At 33.7% G+C, this 18,870-nt stretch overlaps 1 protein-coding gene across 1 annotated transcript in view; it reads right to left on the minus strand.

The window, feature by feature from the left end:
* The window catches only part of LOC129798321 (ankycorbin), an 89,540-nt gene that overhangs the window by 31,352 nt on the left and 39,318 nt on the right, over window positions 1-18,870 (minus strand). Inside the window, exon 4 of the mRNA XM_055841428.1 lies at window positions 17,964-18,423. Within this exon, the coding sequence (XP_055697403.1) occupies window positions 17,964-18,423 (460 nt within the window). The remainder of the gene's footprint in view (window positions 1-17,963; window positions 18,424-18,870) is intronic.

Consider the following 18,870-nt stretch of genomic DNA (forward strand, 5'->3'; position numbering starts at 1 on the left):
AACACTTTTTTACAGAAAAAAACTTAATTAACATACCACTCGTATACCTTTAGGATTAAGGGCAGAATCACATTCACCGTTTAATCTTCATCTTCACCACAAAAACCACGTCTCTTCTTGAATTTATGCATCTTCTTATAAATATACATTAAATTGATTAAATTCAATTTATTTAAATAATTGTAGTTCATTGTCTCGGGCTATCGGGTAATTCAATTTGTATAAAGACATTAATTTTCATGTTCGATATATTGTCTGAATAATAAATTTTAGCATTTCAAGTGCATCGTTTCGTTTCACGTTTGACCCTTTAATGACGAAAGAGATACAGGTATTCAATTAATGAAAACTATAACTATTTTAGCTTAGATTCTTTACAATCTCAGTTTTTGGACTATTTACAGGCCAAAAGAACTTTCTGCAATCAAAAAATGTTTTCGTTTTTATGACATCGGTGTCCCAGTCGTCCTTAAAGGGTTAAAAAATTTCGGTTCCAACATTTCATCTTCAACATTTCAATTTCTACATTTCGAGTTCATAATATTTCGACTTCAACATTTTGCTTCAACTATTCATCATCAACAATTCGTCCGGTATACCTTTTAGATAGGTAAAATTTTATGTAATCAAAATTCACGTTCCAGTCTTTTAGATTCAAAAATGAACTGAACTAAATTTAATTTGGTGTGATATTCAAAAGCAGAAAAATAGTGCAAAAAAGCTCAACTTCTAAGTAAGAGAGGGATGTGAATATCGATATTATGAAATTTTCCAGATCAAAAAGGTGTGCCGGACAAGAATCGTCTGAGTTTAAAATTTCATTTTAAATTTTGTACTAAATTATTAGTTTTCAAAATTGCGAGAGAAACATTTCGTCTAAAACCTTTGGTCTTCAAAATTACGACCGCAAAATTTTATCTCAAACATTTCGACTTCAATATTTCGTTTTCATCATCGATACTTCATCCTTAATTTTTCAGCTTAAACGTTTCGTATTTAACAGTCTTCAAAATTTCGGCAATTGATCCTTAAAATAATTTTTCAAAATTATTTTATTTTTTAGATCCGATATTTCTTTTTAAATATCTAAACTTAAATATTTCGTTTTTAAAATTTCGACTTCAAGAATTTATCTTCAATTTTTCGAATTAAGCATTGTGTTTTTACAATTTCGCCTCTGATATTTCGTCTTCAGTATTTAGACTTAATTATTTCGTCTTTAATGGCTCAGGCACACCTTTTGGATCAGGAAAATTTCTTGTAATCGAAATTCACAAATCTTTCTTTCTCAAAAGTTTTGCATAAGTCTGTCCCACTCATTAGGACTCTTCTTCTTCATTTAAACATCAGACCAATTCAAATTTAGTTTAATCTAATTTTGAACGCAAAAGACTGAGATAGATATACGCAAACCGTGTTGGAAAGAAAGGGATGTGAATTTCGACTTCTTGAAATTTTCCTGTTCTAAAAGGTGTGCCGGAACCATAACACTTCATGTTCAAAATAGTGGTTTAAAACGTTGTCTGGGATATTTCGACTTCAATCTATCATCTCTAAAACTTCGGCTTCAACAATTCGTCTTCAGCATTTCGTCTTCAGCATTTCGTCTTCAAAATAGCAGCTCCAACTTTTAATCTGGAATATTTCGACTTCAATATTTCATCTTTGAAATTTCGGCTTCTGCATTTCGCCTTCAATATATCGATTTCAACATTTCGAGTTCTACAATTCGATTTTTAAAATGGTTTCTCCGATATTTCTTCCATTACATTTAGACCTAAATATTTTATCTTTAATTTTTCGTCTTTCAAATTTTCTCTTCAAAATAGCGTCTTCAACAATTAATCTTGAATATTTTAATTTAAATATTTTATCTCTAAAAATTTCGGTTTCATCAATTCAGCATTTCTAATTCAACGTTTTGTTGTTAAAATTGCAGCTACGATATTTCGTCTTGAATATTTCGACATCTAAATTTACTCTCTAATGTTTTATCCTTAACATGTCGTCTTCAAAATATCATTTTTAAAATTTTGGTTTCGAAACTTCGCGTCCAACATTTTTTTTTCACAATTATAGTGAAATTCAATTGATTTAAACTTTGTCGATTGTCAAATGAAAATTTAAATTTCAAATTCAATTAACATTTTTCATAAGGGGAGGGAAAAATGAATGTGATTTCAGTTTGAAAGAGTAATTGAGTTATAGATAGAGTTCGACTAAATAGAAGAGATGTCAGCCCCATAATTTTTCAAAAACAAAATTATGAAGACTAAAAAATCGAAAAAGAGTAGGAGTATTGCAAATTTATCAAAGACTAGCAATTAAACAATGCTTAAATTTAACAATAAACAATGTTGATTTTAATGTGACATTAATTGATTTAAATTAAATGTAATTCTCTTCTGGAGTTGATAATGCAATTTGATAAATTGCATGAGATATTTTATAAAATGAACTGTATTTTTTCTTGTTCCTGGTGTGGCTCTTTTGCTTTTCGCACGGAAGAACATCCATTTAGGGCAGCAAGACCATCATTTCAAATTTGTCGCTATATAATTTGCTCAAGTTCTTTCAGAAAATTCATGGGGAACCCACATAAAATCAGATATCCTCCTACTCACAGTGCTTTGCAAATAAATCTTACTGTGAATTATGCGGAGTAAAAGAATTTATTTGAATAGTTTTGAAAATTATGTGTTCAAAGAGGTTGCAAGAGAACATTTTTATGCAGAGCGAATCTTTCAAGAGATTCCAAAAAAACGAAAAAAATGAATGAATTGGATATTGCCAGAAAAGTGCATAAATTTTCTTCAGTTAATCCGTAAGGCAAGCATAGTTTTATAGATCTGATAAAATCATTGAAGTTGAATGAATGGGGGTTTGCTTTAAAATTTACAATCGAGTGCATTAATAAAAATTGCAGGAAGATGGGAATTATAGTGCAGCGGAAAATAAAGTATAAAATCATTGGAGAAAGAATACGTAGTTACTTTATTCAAGGTACTCATGAGACAGTTTTTTTTATGATAATTCAAGATTAAAGGTGTTCAATTTCATCATACTATTTTCAAATTTAACGGATTTAAAATGTTGAAGAAAACAGACCCGTTTCGCTTTTTTCTTCAATTTTCTTGAAATCTAGAGGCTAAACCGTTCGAGATACAGATGAAAAGTTTAAACGACCCCTGTGCCCAATGATATCTAAGATAACTCTTTCTTCTACACAAACCCCTTCAGAAAGCCATGAACGTTTATCCTATTAATATTTAGATTAGAAGTCAATATAAATTACGTAGATTTATAAACTATTTCTATCGATTAATAATTTAAGAAAATATACCATATTTTGTTACTCTATTTTTTTAACATCCAAAAATATATCTTAACATTTAAATTGAACAGTTTATTAATTACTGTAACTTTGCGAAGTTTAAGTTTTCCTATTACTTTTCCTAGAAAAAACTTTTTCAATAATTGTTTTATTTTAGGTCATAATCGTATTGCTTTTTAGAATAAGGTTTAAGGATATTCCATTATTTATAAGTGTCTTTGTTCAAAAACTTTCCAAGTTTACATACACAGTGGTGGAAATAAGCATTAACACCGCCCCGTTATCCTTAAAGAAACTAAACAAAAAACGAAGTCTCGAAAAAAATCCATGCGTAGGCCATAACGTCCTTTTATACCAACATAAAAAGTCGTCATTTTGATTTTTATTCTAAGTATATTACTGCTCAAACTGAAAGAGAGAGCATTTATATAATCGGTGTTTCTTTTCAACTTGTCAACGAGTAGGGTTGAGTAACCACTTATCGCCATGTTTAGGAAAAACGGGAATTAATTTTATTATAACTTTTGAACCCTTATTACAAGATAGCTCAAATTTGACACAAATTACTTAGATGTATTGGCTGCAGATTCGTGAAAGCAATAGTCGTCCAATTTAACCCTGGACTACTTAAAAAACTGATTTTTGTTAACAATGCAAAAATAACCACTTCGTCGCCACTTTTTACCACTTTTCGCCATTTCTGTAACCACTTCTCGCCACCCACTTGGAAAGATTCAAACTCAATTATTTTGGGCAATATTAGAGTCGAAGGAACGTCTGTAAGACAGGGAACCCCTACTGACACTTTTGCCAAAATGTTGAAAATTATTTAATATTTCTAGTAAAATATAAGTAATATAACGTTTTTTCTGTAATATACCTTTTACTATAAATAGATATGTTCAAATTTCATATCCCAAATGGTACAAAGAAGGGAGTCAATAGGTGTTGACACGAGTTCTTAAAGTGTCAATAGACGTTCCTTTCACCCTATGCAGACAATACATTCAGTATTTCTCTTTCCTCATGATCACCCTATTACTACTCACTTTAAATGATTTTTCTTCGCTTTTATTTTAGAAATGAAACTATTGGACTATTGCATGAAGTAAAGAATCACGATTTGACAACTGAGAATCTACGAAATGAAGTTAGCGTCGCCTTTTGAAAAGAGATGGCGACAGGTGGTAAAATCATTTCAAAATATTACCACTTTTCGCCATGCCTTATTTTTGTATATATATAACATAAAATGAAATATTAATTAACTAAGTACAAATTTTTTCTATTCCACAAGTGTAATTAAATATTCAATAGACAAATTATTTATCCAAAAAGGTACATTTTGCTTGATAAAAATTCGATGACACTTACTATATTTGGCAAGAAATATTGGATTCGATGCACTTACTTAAAATATTGCTCTATAAAATGCTCAAAATCGTAAATTCAAAACGAATAATTACTATTTTTCGACTCTATACGTAGCAGCAGTAAAAATAAAAGTGACTTTGTGGCTCATTTATTTCATAAATTGCGAAAAATAGCGATTTCAATTTAAGTGGCAAAAAGTGGGGCACTGGCGAGAAGTGGTGATTCCACCCTACTTTACCGTTTTATTAATAAAAATGTTACCGATGAAACGAAATTGGAAATCTGAATATCTTTCAAAAAATTCAAATGTAACCAAATCGATTAAAAAATTGGGCTCTGTAGAGCGGTTAAACTTTGACTTTCCAAAATTCTATTACGAAATTCTTCCGGCAGTCTACCTCCAAAACATATCTAAAAATAAAATAAATCGTAGGAGAAGTTTTCGAAATAAACCAAAAAAGCATGATTTTAGAGGGTAAATGGCATGAAGAGGAAAAGGAAAAATCGTCTGTGGATAATCTTGTTTTATTAGGGATCACCTAAGATCGGAAATTGATATCTCTTACCGTTTAATACGCGACACAGTCGAAAAAAAGCGGATTCCACTGCTCTCTCTTTGAGTTTGAGAAGTAAAATGCGCGCTAGGTTATAGACATTCATTATATTCTACAGTAAGAAACTATCAAAGAGCTAGTTTTCTCCTGAACAATTTTTTTTAGTACATGGCTGTTCTCATGTGCTACTGCATAATCGACTTTTTGTGCTACTTCCTGCTGTTTGGTGGTTTTGGAACACGATGAGGTTGGTGAAAATTGTCGTGACATAAATCAACTCTAAGAAAACTCGATTACACAAAAGTACATGAAAATTGTCATGTACTAAAAAATGTTCAAAAGCACGATTTCTCCTTTTCATTTTCCATTGCGATACAAGGTGTCTTTGGTTTGTTTTAACTTCGAATTCAAACAAGAAATACATCAGCCACCACGCGGTCAAAGCGATAAGTAAAAATGTTTCATCTTTTTGGTTTCAAAACCGATCTTCGAATATTTCTACTTTGGGCAAAATTCTCGCTTTATGGTGCTTTTCCAATGAAAAAGGGAAGTAGTACATGACTGTTCTCGGGTAGGGGACCGTTAGGGTAGTTACACGCATTCATTACTTTCAAAATAAACGTTCTCAAGACGAAAAATAATTATTTAGCAAATGTTCTGTATATTTTCAGATAATCAATTCAGTAAGAGAAACTTATTGAACATAGTCGTTTGAAGTGGTTCACATACGTTTAGTAAATGAGATCTGAAAAAGTTCAGTTGGGTTAAATTTTCCTTTGTATTGGTTCCTGTCTTGACTGTTTTTCTTAGTTCTCGTCGTGTGCTAAAACCAGGAATCAACAAAAACGTCTTTTATGTAGAGGCACTTGAGAATCAGCAAAGTGTCAAAAAAAAAGTATTGCACTGAGAAAAGAAAGAGGGTGCGATTAACTTTTTTTCCTCATAACTTTAACACTTTTAGGTGTAAAAATATGTCAACATTTTTTAATGTTAATTTTACACCTTTTTAAGGGTAAAATTAACATGAAAAACAGTAACTTTAACCCATAATACATTTAAAAAGCATAATATTTACACCGATTTCAGATCAATAATGCAGGGTAAAATTAACATTTCCGGAATGTTATTTTAACTTTTTTGGATTTCTCTCAGTGTGAGGACAAAGATTTATCTTCTCATTTTTCATTTGAATACCACCACTATAAGTGGTTCTTATGGTTTTCGGGTGTTTGTCATGACTAATATTTTTGTGTGTCATTGCTCCCCTTGATGAATTTATACTGATAGTCAATTTAACGTTCGACTGTGAGTTTCAATATTTTAAGCAAATTAAACCCAAAATGATCAAAACATTGCATATGGCGACCTGTGCTTTTAGATACCTGATTCAAATGAAAACTGTATTTTGTTTTCATTAATGTAAATATATCCATGACATGTATATTAACACAATTTACGGTTCAACATATTCTGTTTCGACTCAATGCGCTATTTTGAAGACTAAACAATAACAACCTTCCTGCATTAGGGTGGATTTCATTATTATAATTGCTTTCGATGCACCCCCAAAAATTCAGTTAATTTACATTCAAATGTTTATTATGAAAATGCACTATGATGTTTATAACTGACATAAAAGAGGGGTGTAAAATATACTGGTATCATAGAATGAATTTCAGGTGATTTATGTGAAATGGATAAAATTAATCAATTGCGTGTAAAAATCAATTAAATTGCAGCAAATATTCCAATTGATTTCGTGAAAAAATGTACAAAGATCTGATGATGAAGAGGAGGAAAATACTTTGAAAAACTCTATTAAAAATTATGAGAAATTTTCTGTGGAAAGTTTATATAAGACAGAAAATTGGAACAACTATATAAAATTCAAAATTACATTTGTGAACAAATAGTGTTTCCCGGAAGACTCACAAGGGAAGGTCTCGAACCGTGCGGAAGCCGGCCCTTATAAGACATTGCATTTTAAGCTAATTGGGGCACGACAAATTCAATGGTGATAGTCACTAATTTCGGAATTCATCGGGTCACCCGTTACAGGGGGGTATTGCGGGGGTGGTAAATCTTTATTTTGGCTCTAGAAGCCAGATGGTTGGAAATATCGACTTGGGGTCTTCGGGTGACCCCCCTATAAGTTGACCTTAGGAATCTAAATATGACCTTCATTTTCCCCCCACCCCTCCCCTTCTCTTAAAAAACATGTTTTTTTGGGATATCTCGAAAACTACTCGTCCGATAGTTTTCATTGTCAAATATGTTGTAGATGCTATCCAGACGGATATTTCGCCCATACATACCAATGACCTTGAAACATTCCTTCATGACATTTTTCAAGGTCAAATGTATTTAAAGCTTAAAAAATTACTTTTTTCGACAAATTTTATCAAAGTATTATTTTTCAATGACACCAATCGTTTATTTAATAATTATAAACCAATGTAAGCCACTTTAATGTCATAGACACGTTTTTGACATTTATATATACTACAAATCCAAATGTGATTTTAAAAACACGTTGTGTTTACCAACTTCTAATATTGGGTGTTGACTGATTTCCTAAAGTAAGACATTATGGCAATGAAATTTTCAAGAAATTTATGAAATTTTATGAAATTTCATGAAATTTATGAGAATTTACTGGATAATATTTTACCGAGTACTGATTAATAATTTTAAATTTATAACAAGGATTATCGTTTGTAAATGAAATGAAATGGGACATATTAGGAGAAAACCAACTTCCATTATGACAATAACATATTGAATTTCAAGTATATAAAGGTCTATATGCAACCATGAACAAAAAATACTACTTTCTAGAAGACTTAATTTGAAAAATTATATATTTTAAAGTCATACTAGACACCTTTAGAACAAATATACAAATCAATCACAAAACGGTAAAAAGTATACTTTAAAAAAGTGAAATTCAAGTATAAAACGATAAACAATGTGCTACAAACATTTAGCCGAAGTATAAAATGGTAAAAAACACGCTTCAAATACGCACAGATTGAAACACAAACGGTAAATGCGCTTAAAATCACGCACAGATCAATCACAAAATGGTCAATGTGCCTAAAATCACGCACAGCCTAATGATAAAACAGTAAATGCGTTCAAAATCACGCATAGATCAATCATAAAACAGTAAATGCGCTCAAAATGACGCACAGATCAATCGTAAAACAGTAAATGCGCTCAAAATCCCGCACAGATCAATGATAAAATAGTGAAAGCGTTTAAAATCACGCACAGCTGAATCATAAAAGCACAGATCAAACATAAAACTGTGTAAGCGCTCAAAATCACGCACAGATCAATAATTAAATAGTTAATGTGCCTAAAATCACGCACAGATCAATCATAAAACGATGTAAGCGCTTAAAATCACGCACAGATGAATCATGAAACGGTGAAAGCGCTCAAAATCACGCACAACTCAATCATAAAACGGTGGAGGCGTTAAAAACCACGCGATGAAAGAGCTTAAAATCACTCACAGATCAATCGTAAAACGGTTAATGCGCTCAAAATCACGCACAGTTCAATCATAAAGCGGCCAATGCGTTCAAAATCGCGCACAAATCAATCATGAAGAGGTGAAATAGCTTAAAATTCCGCACAGATCAATCATGAAACGGTGACTGGGCTTAAAGTCAAGCACAGCTCAATCATAAAACAGTGAAATTGCTTTAGTCACCCAGAAATCAATCATAAAACGGTGAAAGCGCTTTAAAACACGCACAGCTCAATCATAAAATGGTTGAAGCGATTAAAATCACGCACAGATCAATTGTAAAACGGTTAACTCGCTGAAGATCACGCACAGATCAATCATAAAACGGTGAAAGCGCTTAAGATCACGCACAGCTAAATCACAAAACGGTGAAAATGCTTAAAATCACGCACAACTCAATCATAAAACGATGAAAGAGCTTAAAATCACTCACAGATCAATCGTAAAACGATTAATGCGCTCAAAATCACGCACAGCTCAACCATAAAACGGTGAAAGCGCTTAAGATCACGCACAGCTCAATCATAAAACGATGAAAGAGCTTAAAATCACGTCGATCAATCGTAAAACGGTAAAAGCGCTCAAAATCACGCACAACTCAATCATAAAACGATGAAAGAGCTTAAAATCACGTCGATCAATCGTAAAACGATAAAAGCGCTCAAAATCACGCACAACTCAATCATAAAACGATGAAAGAGCTTAAAATCACGCACACATCAATCGTAAAACGGTTAATGCGCTCAAAATCACGCACAGCTCAACCATAAAACGGTGAAAGCGCTTAAGATCACGCACAGCTCAATCATAAAACGATGAAAGAGCTTAAAATCACGTCGATCAATCGTAAAACGGTAAAAGCGCTCAAAATCACGCACAACTCAATCATAAAACGATGAAAGAGCTTAAAATCACGTCGATCAATCGTAAAACGATAAAAGCGCTCAAAATCACGCACAACTCAATCATAAAACGATGAAAGAGCTTAAAATCACGCACACATCAATCGTAAAACGGTGAAAGCGCTTAAGATCACGCACAGATCAATCACAAAACGGTGGATGCGCTTAAAATCACGCACAACTCAATCATAAAACGATGAAAGAGTTTAAAATCACGTCGATCAATCATAAAACGGTAAAAGCGCTCAAAATCACGCACAACTCAATCACAAAACGGTGGAAGCGCTCAAAATCATGCACAGTTCAATCACAAAACGGTGAAAGCGCTCAAAATCACGCACAGCTCCATCATAAAACGGTGGAAGTGCTCAAAATCACACACAGTGCAATCACAAAATGGTCAATGAGCCTAAAATCACGCACAGTTTAATCATAAAACAGTAAATACGTTCAAAATCACGTACAGATCAATCATAAAAAGGGTGAAAGCGCTCAAAATCACGCACAGTTCAATTACAAAACTGTGAAAGCGTTCAAAATCACGCACAGTACAATCACAACATTGTCAATGTGCCAAAAATCACGCACAGCTTAATCATAAAAGAGTAAAAAAGCTCAAAATCACGCACAGATCAATCACAAAATGGTCAATGTGCCTAAAATCACGCACAGCTTAATCATAAAACAGTAAATGCGTTCAAAATCACGCACAGATAAATCATAAAGAGGGTGAAAGCGCTCAAAATCACGCACAGATCAATCACAAAACAGTAAATGCGCTCAAAATCACGTACAGACAAATGAAAATATGGTTAAAGCGGTTGAAATCACACACAGCTCAATCAGAAAACGATGGAGGCGCTCAAAATCACGCACAGATCAATCATAAAACGGTGGAGGCGTTTAAAATCACACACAACTCAATTAAAAAACGATGAAAGAGCTTAAAATCACGCACAGATCAATCGTAAAACGGTTAATGCGCTCAAAATCACGCACAGCTCAATAATAAAATGGTTAATGCGCTTGAAATCACGCACAGATCAATCATAAAACGGTGTAAGCGTTCAAAATCACGCACAGATCAATCATAAAACGGTGAAAGCGCCCAAAATTACGAACAACTCAATCATAAAACGGTGGAGGCGCTTAAAATCACGCACAACTCAATCATAAAACGATAAAAGAGCTCAAAATCACGCACAGATCAATCGTAAAACGGTGAAATTTCTCAAGATCACGCAGAGCTGAATCACAAAACGGTTAAAGCGCTCAAAATCACGCACAGCTCAGTCATAGAACGGTTAATGCGCTCAAAATCACGCACACCTCAATCACAAAACGGTGAAAGCGCTCAAGATCTCGCATAGATCAATCGTAAAACGGTTAATGCGCTTAAGATCTCGCACAGCTGAATCATAAAACAGCGAAAGAGCTTAAAATCACGCGCAGCTCAAATATAAAATGGTAAAAGCGCTCAAAATCACGTACAACTCAATCATAAAACGGTGGAGTCGCTCAAAATCACACACAACTCAATCATAAAACGGTAAAAGCGCTTAAAATCATGAACAGCTCAATCATAAAATGGTCAGTGTGCCTAAAATGACGCACAGATCAATTATAAAACAATGTAAGCTCTCAAAATCACGCACAGATCAATCATAACACGGTTAATGCGCTCAAAATCACGCACAACACAATTATAAAGCTGTGGAGGCGCTTAAAATCACGCACAACTCAATCACAAAACGGTGAAAGCCCTTAAAATCATGAACAGCACAATCATAAAATGGCTAGTGTGCCATAAATCACGCACAGATTAATTATAAAACGGTGTAAGCTCTCAAAATCACGCACAGATCAAACATAAAACGGTGAAATCGCTAAAAATCAGGCACAGTTCAATCGTAAAATGGTAAATGCGCTCAAAATCACGCACAGCTCAATCATAAAACGATTAAGATTCCACTGTTTTGTGAGCAATCCTATGCGTTTTATGATTGATCTGTGTGTGACTTCAAGCGCATTAATTGTTTTATGATTGAGCTGTGCGTGATCTGCCGTTTTATGATTGATCTGTGCGTTATATTAAGCGCAAACTTAAGCGATATATGTTTGAGCTGTGCGTGATTTTAAACGCATTTACTGTTTTGTGATTGATCTGTGCGTGATTTTGAGCTCTCTCATCGTTTTATGATTGAGTTTTGCGTGATTTTAAGCGCATCCACCCTTTTATGATTGAGTTTTGCGTGATTTTAAGCGCATCCACCCTTTTATGATTGAGTTGTGCGTGATTTTAAGCTCTTTCATCGTTTTACGATTGATCTGTGCGTGATTTTAAGCGCATCCACCGTTTTATGATTGAGCTGTGCGTGATTTTAAGCGCTTTCACCGTTTTATGATTGAGCTGTGCGTAATTTTGAGCGCATTAACCGTTTTATGATTGATCTGTGCGTGATTTTAAGCGCTTTAACCGTTTTGTGATTCAGGTGTGTGTGATCTTGAGAAATTTCACCGTTTTACGATTGATCTTCTTCATGAGCTCTTTCATCGTTTTATGATTGAGTTGTGCGTGATTTTAAGCGCATCCACCCCTTTATGATTGAGTTGTGCGTGATTTTAAGCTCTTTCACCGTTTTATGATTGAGCTGTGCGTAATTTTGAGCGCATTAACCGTTTTACGATTGATCTGTGCGTGATTTTGAGCTCTTTCATCGTTTTATGATTGAGCTGTGCGTGATTTTAAGCGCTTTTACCGATTTATGATTGTGCTGTGCGTGATTTTGAGCGCATTAAAAGTTTGACGATTGATCTGTGCGTTATTTTAAGCTCCTTCATCGTTTTATGATTGAGCTGTGCGTGATTTTAAGCGCATTAACCGTTTTACGATTGATCTGTGCGTGATTTTGAGCTCTTTCGTCGTTTTATGATTGAGTTGTGCGTGATTTTAAGCGCATCCACCCTTTTATGATTGAGTTGTGCGTGATTTTAAGCTCTTTCACCGTTTTATGATTGAGCTGTGCGTAATTTTGAGCGCATTAACCGTTTTACGATTGATCTGTGCGTGATTTTAAGCTCTTTCATCATTTTATGATTGAGCTGTGCGTGATTTTGAGCGCATTAACCGTTTTAAGATTGATCTGTGCGTGATTTTAAGCTCTTTCATCGTTTTATGATTGAGTTATGCGTGATTTTAAGTGCATCCACCGTTTTGTGATTGATCTGTGCGTGATTTTAAGCTCTTTCATCATTTTATGATTGAGCTGTGCGTGATTTTGAGCGCATTAACCGTTTTAAGATTGATCTGTGCGTGATTTTAAGCTCTTTCATCGTTTTAGGATTGAGTTTTGCGTGATTTTAAGAGCATCCACCGTTTTGTGATTGATCTGTGCGTGATCTTAAGCGCTTTTACAGTTTTATGATTGTGCTGTGCGTGATTTTGAGCGCAATGACAGTTTTACGATTGATCTGTGCGTGATTTTAATATCTTTCATCGTTTTATGATTGATCTGTGCGTGATTTTGAGCGCATCCACCGTTTTATGATTGAGCTGTGTGTGATTTTAAGCACATTAACCGTTTTACGATTGATCTGTGCGTGATTTTGAGCTCTTTTTTCGTTTTATGATTGAGTTGTGCGTGATTTTAAGCGCATCCACCCTTTTATGATTGAGTTGTGCGTGATTTTGAGCTCATTAACCGTTTTACGATTGATCTGTGCGTGATTTTGAGCGCATCCACCGTTTTATGATTGAGCTGTGCGTGATTTTAAGCGCTTTCACCGTTTTATGATTGGGCTGTGCATGATTTTGAGCTCTTTCATCGTTTTATGATTGATCTGTGCGTGATTTTAAGCGCTTTAACCGTTTTGCGATTCAGGTGTGTGTGATCTTGAGAAATTTCACCGTTTTACGATTGATCTTCTTCATGAGCTCTTTCATCGTTTTATAATTGAGTTGTGCGTGATTTTAAGCGCATCCACCATTTTGTGATTGATCTGTGCGTGATTTTAAGCGCTTTTACCGATTTATGATTGTGCTGTGCGTGATTTTGAGCGCATTAAAAGTTTGACGATTGATCTGTGCGTTATTTTAAGCTCGTTCATCGTTTTATGATTGAGCTGTGCGTGATTTTAAGCGCATTAACCGTTTTACGATTGATCTGTGCGTAATTTTGAGCTCTTTCGTCGTTTTATGATTGAGTTGTGCGTGATTTTGAGCGCATCCACCCTTTTATGATTGAGTTGTGCGTGATTTTAAGCTCTTTCACCGTTTTATGATTGAGCTTTGCGTAATTTTGAGCGCATTAACCGTTTTACGATTGATCTGTGCGTGATTTTAAGCTCTTTCATCATTTTATGATTGAGCTGTGCGTGATTTTGAGCGCATTAACCGTTTTATGATTGATCTGTGCGTGATTTTAAGCTCTTTCATCGTTTTATGATGGAGCTGTGCGTGATTTTGAGCGCTTTCATCGTTTTGTGATTAAACTGTGCATGATTTTGAGCGCTTTCACCGTTTTGTGATTGAGTTGTGCGTGATTTTGAGCGCTTTTACCGTTTTACGATTGATCGACGTGATTTTAAGCTCTTTCATCGTTTTATGATTGAGTTGTGCGTGATTTTAAGCGCATCCACCGTTTTATGATTGATCTGTGCGTTATCTTAAGCGCTTTCACCGTTTTATGATTGAGCTGTGCGTGATTTTGAGCGCATTAACCATTTTACGATTGATCTGTGCGTGATTTTAAGCTCTTTCATCGTTTTATGATTCAGCTGTGCGTGATTTTAGACGCTTTCACTATTTTATCATTGATCTGTGCGTGATTTTGAGCGCATTTACTGTTTTACGATTGATCTGTGCGTGATTTTGAGCGCATTTACTGTTTTATGATTAGGCTGTGCGTGATTTTGAGCACATTGACCATTTTGTGATTAATCTGTGCGTGATTTTAAGCGCATTTATCGTTTGTGTTTCAATCTGTGCGTATTTGAAGCGTGTTTTTTACCATTTTATACTTCGGCTAAATGTTTGTAGCACATTGTTTATCGTTTTATACTTGAATTTCACTTTTTTAAAGTATACTTTTTACCGTTTTGTGATTGATTCGTATATTTGTTCTAAAGATGTGTAGTATGACTTTAAAATATATAATTTTTCAAATTAAGTCTTCTAGAAAGTAGCATTTTTTTGTTCATGGTTGCATATAGATCTTTATATACTTGAAATTCAATATATTATTGTCATAATGGAAGTTGGTTTTCTCCTAATATGTCCCATTTCATTTCATTTACAAACGATAATCTTTGTTATAAATTTAAAATTATTAATCAGTACTCGGTAAAATATTATCCAGTAAATTCTCATAAATTTCATGAAATTTCATAAAATTTCATAAATTCCATGAAAATTTCATTGCCATAATGTCTTACTTTAGGAAATCAGTCAACACCCAATATTAGAAGTTGGTAAACACAACGTGTTTTTAAAATCACATTTGGATTTGTAGTATATATAAATGTCAAAAACGTGTCTATGACATTAAAGTGGCTTACATTGGTTTATAATTATTAAATAAACGATTGGTGTCATTGAAAAATAATACTTTGATAAAATTTGTCGAAAAAAGTAATTTTTTAAGCTTTAAATACATTTGACCTTGAAAAATGTCATGAAGGAATGTTTCAAGGTCATTGGTATGTATGGGCGAAATATCCGTCTGGATAGCATCTACAACATATTTGACAATGAAAACTATCGGACGAGTAGTTTTCGAGATATCCCAAAAAAACATGTTTTTTAAGAGAAGGGGAGGGGTGGGGGGAAAATGAAGGTCATATTTAGATTCCTAAGGTCAACTTATAGGGGGGTCACCCGAAGACCCCAAGTCGATATTTCCAACCATCTGGCTTCTAGAGCCAAAATAAAGATTTACCACCCCCGCAATACCCCCCTGTAACGGGTGACCCAATGAATTCCGAAATTAGTGACTATCACCATTGAATTTGTCGTGCCCCAATTAGCTTAAAATGCAATGTCTTATAAGGGCCGGCTTCCGCACGGTTCGAGACCTTCCCTTGTCAGACAACTTTATATAATATAGTAAGTTAAACTTGAATCTCTCGTGTATAATATTAACTTTACATTGTTAAACTTGAGGTGCATCATTCTAAGTTTATTCTCCTCATGAAATACAACTTTGGTACATTTCTCCTATAATTTGACTTTTTGGCTGTGGCAAAACTCAAATTGAGGAAAGATGCGCACATCTGAATTGCTTCTTTTTCCCCAAAAGGTAATTATTTGGTTAAATGTAAGCAGAGTAATTGTGGAAAAGATTCCCTGTTGCGACAGGATAATATTTAAATAAACTTTACTGCAATGCAAGTTTGGGTCATTATAGTATTAAGAGCAGTTTAAGTTTGCATGTAATAAATGGTTGCATTCGCAAGCATTTATTAGACTGAATTAGTGTTATGTCAAAGTTTTAAAACTCAAGAGTACTCTCAAATTATTTATACAGAATAATAAATTGAAAATGTTGGTTGAAGGTTACTGTCCAAAACACTGCTACAAATGTTTAAATTAGGAGTTCATTAAAGTCAGCTTTAATGCTTTAGTCTCTGCAAAGTTTCGCTATAAAACTACCGCAATGAAAAATCTAACACTTGTAATATTATTTCATCTGATACACATTACTTGTTTCCTTCACAGTTTTTATAAGTCATTTTTTATAAGTTTAGTACTCAATTTAGTACAGGCGATTTTGCAAGAAATTTATAATAGGAAATTCGACATTAAAAACTCTATTCCTAATATGTGCTTCAGAAAAGTTTAAGAAATTAAAAATGAATGCTCGTGGGGTACTAAACAGAAAATTAGTACAAATGCTAATGATGTTCATTATTGTCTTTTCAAACTGCATATTTCTAAATTTATTCTTTAACTACTACGTGCTAAATTGTTATATTATATTTGTTTCATTATAAAATATCCTTACTTCAAACTAAAATCTCAGTACTAAAAAGTATCTAAATGATTTTCTTTCGTAATTTTTGTGCTAGTTTAATATTCGTGAATTAAAGTCTCATTTCACGTGTTTTCACCAAGTTAATTTATTTCTAGAGTAGAAATTTGAAGGAAAAATTTAATAAGTTAGTACCTCACATGTGCTAAATTTCCTAACCATTCCTAACCTTTACATGCTTATTTGAAAAGTTAAAAGAAACTTAATATTTTAAATAATGAAATTTTGGATGTTCTAAAATACAATTTTTAGTACGAGCATCTTCTTAAGATTCAATTCTTCAAGTTCCGTGCTTTTTAGTCTTAGTACATTTTGGTCATATTTAGTACAGGTTGTAAACTGGGATTTTTAGTACAGATTGAGTATTGACAAATTTAAGGTATCTCCGTGTACTAAATTGTGATCACCTCAAAGTTAATAGGGTTTTGCCGGTTTCACCTACACTGAGTGAGAGTAATCCGAAAAAGTTAAAATAACATTCCGAAAATGTTTATTTTATCCTGCATTATTGATCCGAAATCAGTATTAAAATTATGCTTTTTAAATGTATTATGGGTTAAAGTTACCTTTTTCATGTTAATTTTACACTTAAAATCGTGTAAAATTAACATAAAAGAATATTGACATATTTTTACATCTAAAAAGTGTTAAAGTTACGTGGAAAAAAAGTTAATCGCACCCTCTTTTTTTTCTCAGTGTAGTAATGTGTATATCTTAGAATATGTTTCAAAATATCTTTATATTTTTTATATTACTCCCATATTTAATTTATTAGTTTAAAATGCGCAAATGATAATGAATTATTTCCTCTTCCATTATTTAAATAAATTTATCTTTTATAATTTTTTATTATATTCCTGGTGCAATATCCGTATTGTATGCCTCTTAAAAACACTGCATTTTGTAATGGTGTCTGCAATTTGGTGTAGTGGCTTGAAAATTAATATTAAATTGAATTCATGATTTCTCATCTCACCATTTTCCCATCAAATGGCCCTTAATTCATGCTCCAACCGCATCTTGTGAGCAAAATTGACTTTAAAACAGTGAAAATTGCAATTTAAAAAGGCTATTAAAATAAATCAAAAGAATATCGTAAAAATTTTTATGACCCTCTGTGAAATCGCGCGATTCTGACTAAATGAAATATTTTTCCGGAAAGCTTTGGGGTGATTTTGGGACAATAAATTCTGTTGTGGTAGATATATGGTGCAAAAATTAGTTATTGCTCACTTTGCAGTTATCCGTGGTGTCATTACTAGCTGCAATGTGGAGAAGTGTCCTTCCGTCATTGCTGGTCGTGTTGATATGCTTTGGCTGCTGCTCTAGCAGCCAGTGTATCAGTTCCCGGCGTCCTGAGAGAGCAGCTTCGTGAACAGGAAGATCTCCACGGGCATTGCGCAGCCAGAGATTAGCATTCCGAGCCCCAAGCATCTTCACTGTCTCGAATTGACCCTTGGCACAGCCACAGTGAGCTGGGGTTCGTCCCTTCCTATCCTGCCGATTGGGATCAGCATCAAGGTCCAGCAGCAGAGCAGTAGCATCTGCATGACCAAGGGTCACAGCATAATGTAGGGCTGTGCATCCATTAGAGTCAATAAGATCCGTTGGAGCTCCACAAAGGCTGATAAGTGCATCAATGCACTCAGTATGACCCCTTGAGGCAGCACAATGGAGGGCAGTGAGACCATCCCTGAAACGGATGAGGTGTACGTGAATCTACAATCCTGAATGTTCAATTGGGGTGTGACCTAAATCCTCATACTTTTTTTCCCCAAAATTCGCAATAAATCTTTCTTTATTTCACATGGAACACACTATTCATTTGGCACTTACGGAGGAAATTGTGCCTGAACATTTTTACGACTCTCACATTTATTATATTTTAATGTGTGAATTTATTGGGGTTTAACGTTCAAAAAAATTATTAAATCATTAGATTCACTGATACTATTCTGAATGCCTAAAATACTTAGAAGTATAGGTCTAAAAAAAGTCGAAACACCCTTAGCGAGATATGCATAGCGGAAGTGTGTCACCTTTGAATTGAAGTACCTTTGAAATTAGGCTTTTTCCATTTTTAAAAGAATTAAGGCTTATAATAATGTAATTAAGATACACAATTGGTTTATGGATCTAA

Source organism: Phlebotomus papatasi, chromosome 1 (assembly GCF_024763615.1).
Source record: "Phlebotomus papatasi isolate M1 chromosome 1, Ppap_2.1, whole genome shotgun sequence".
NCBI classification, from domain to species: Eukaryota; Metazoa; Arthropoda; class Insecta; order Diptera; family Psychodidae; genus Phlebotomus; species Phlebotomus papatasi.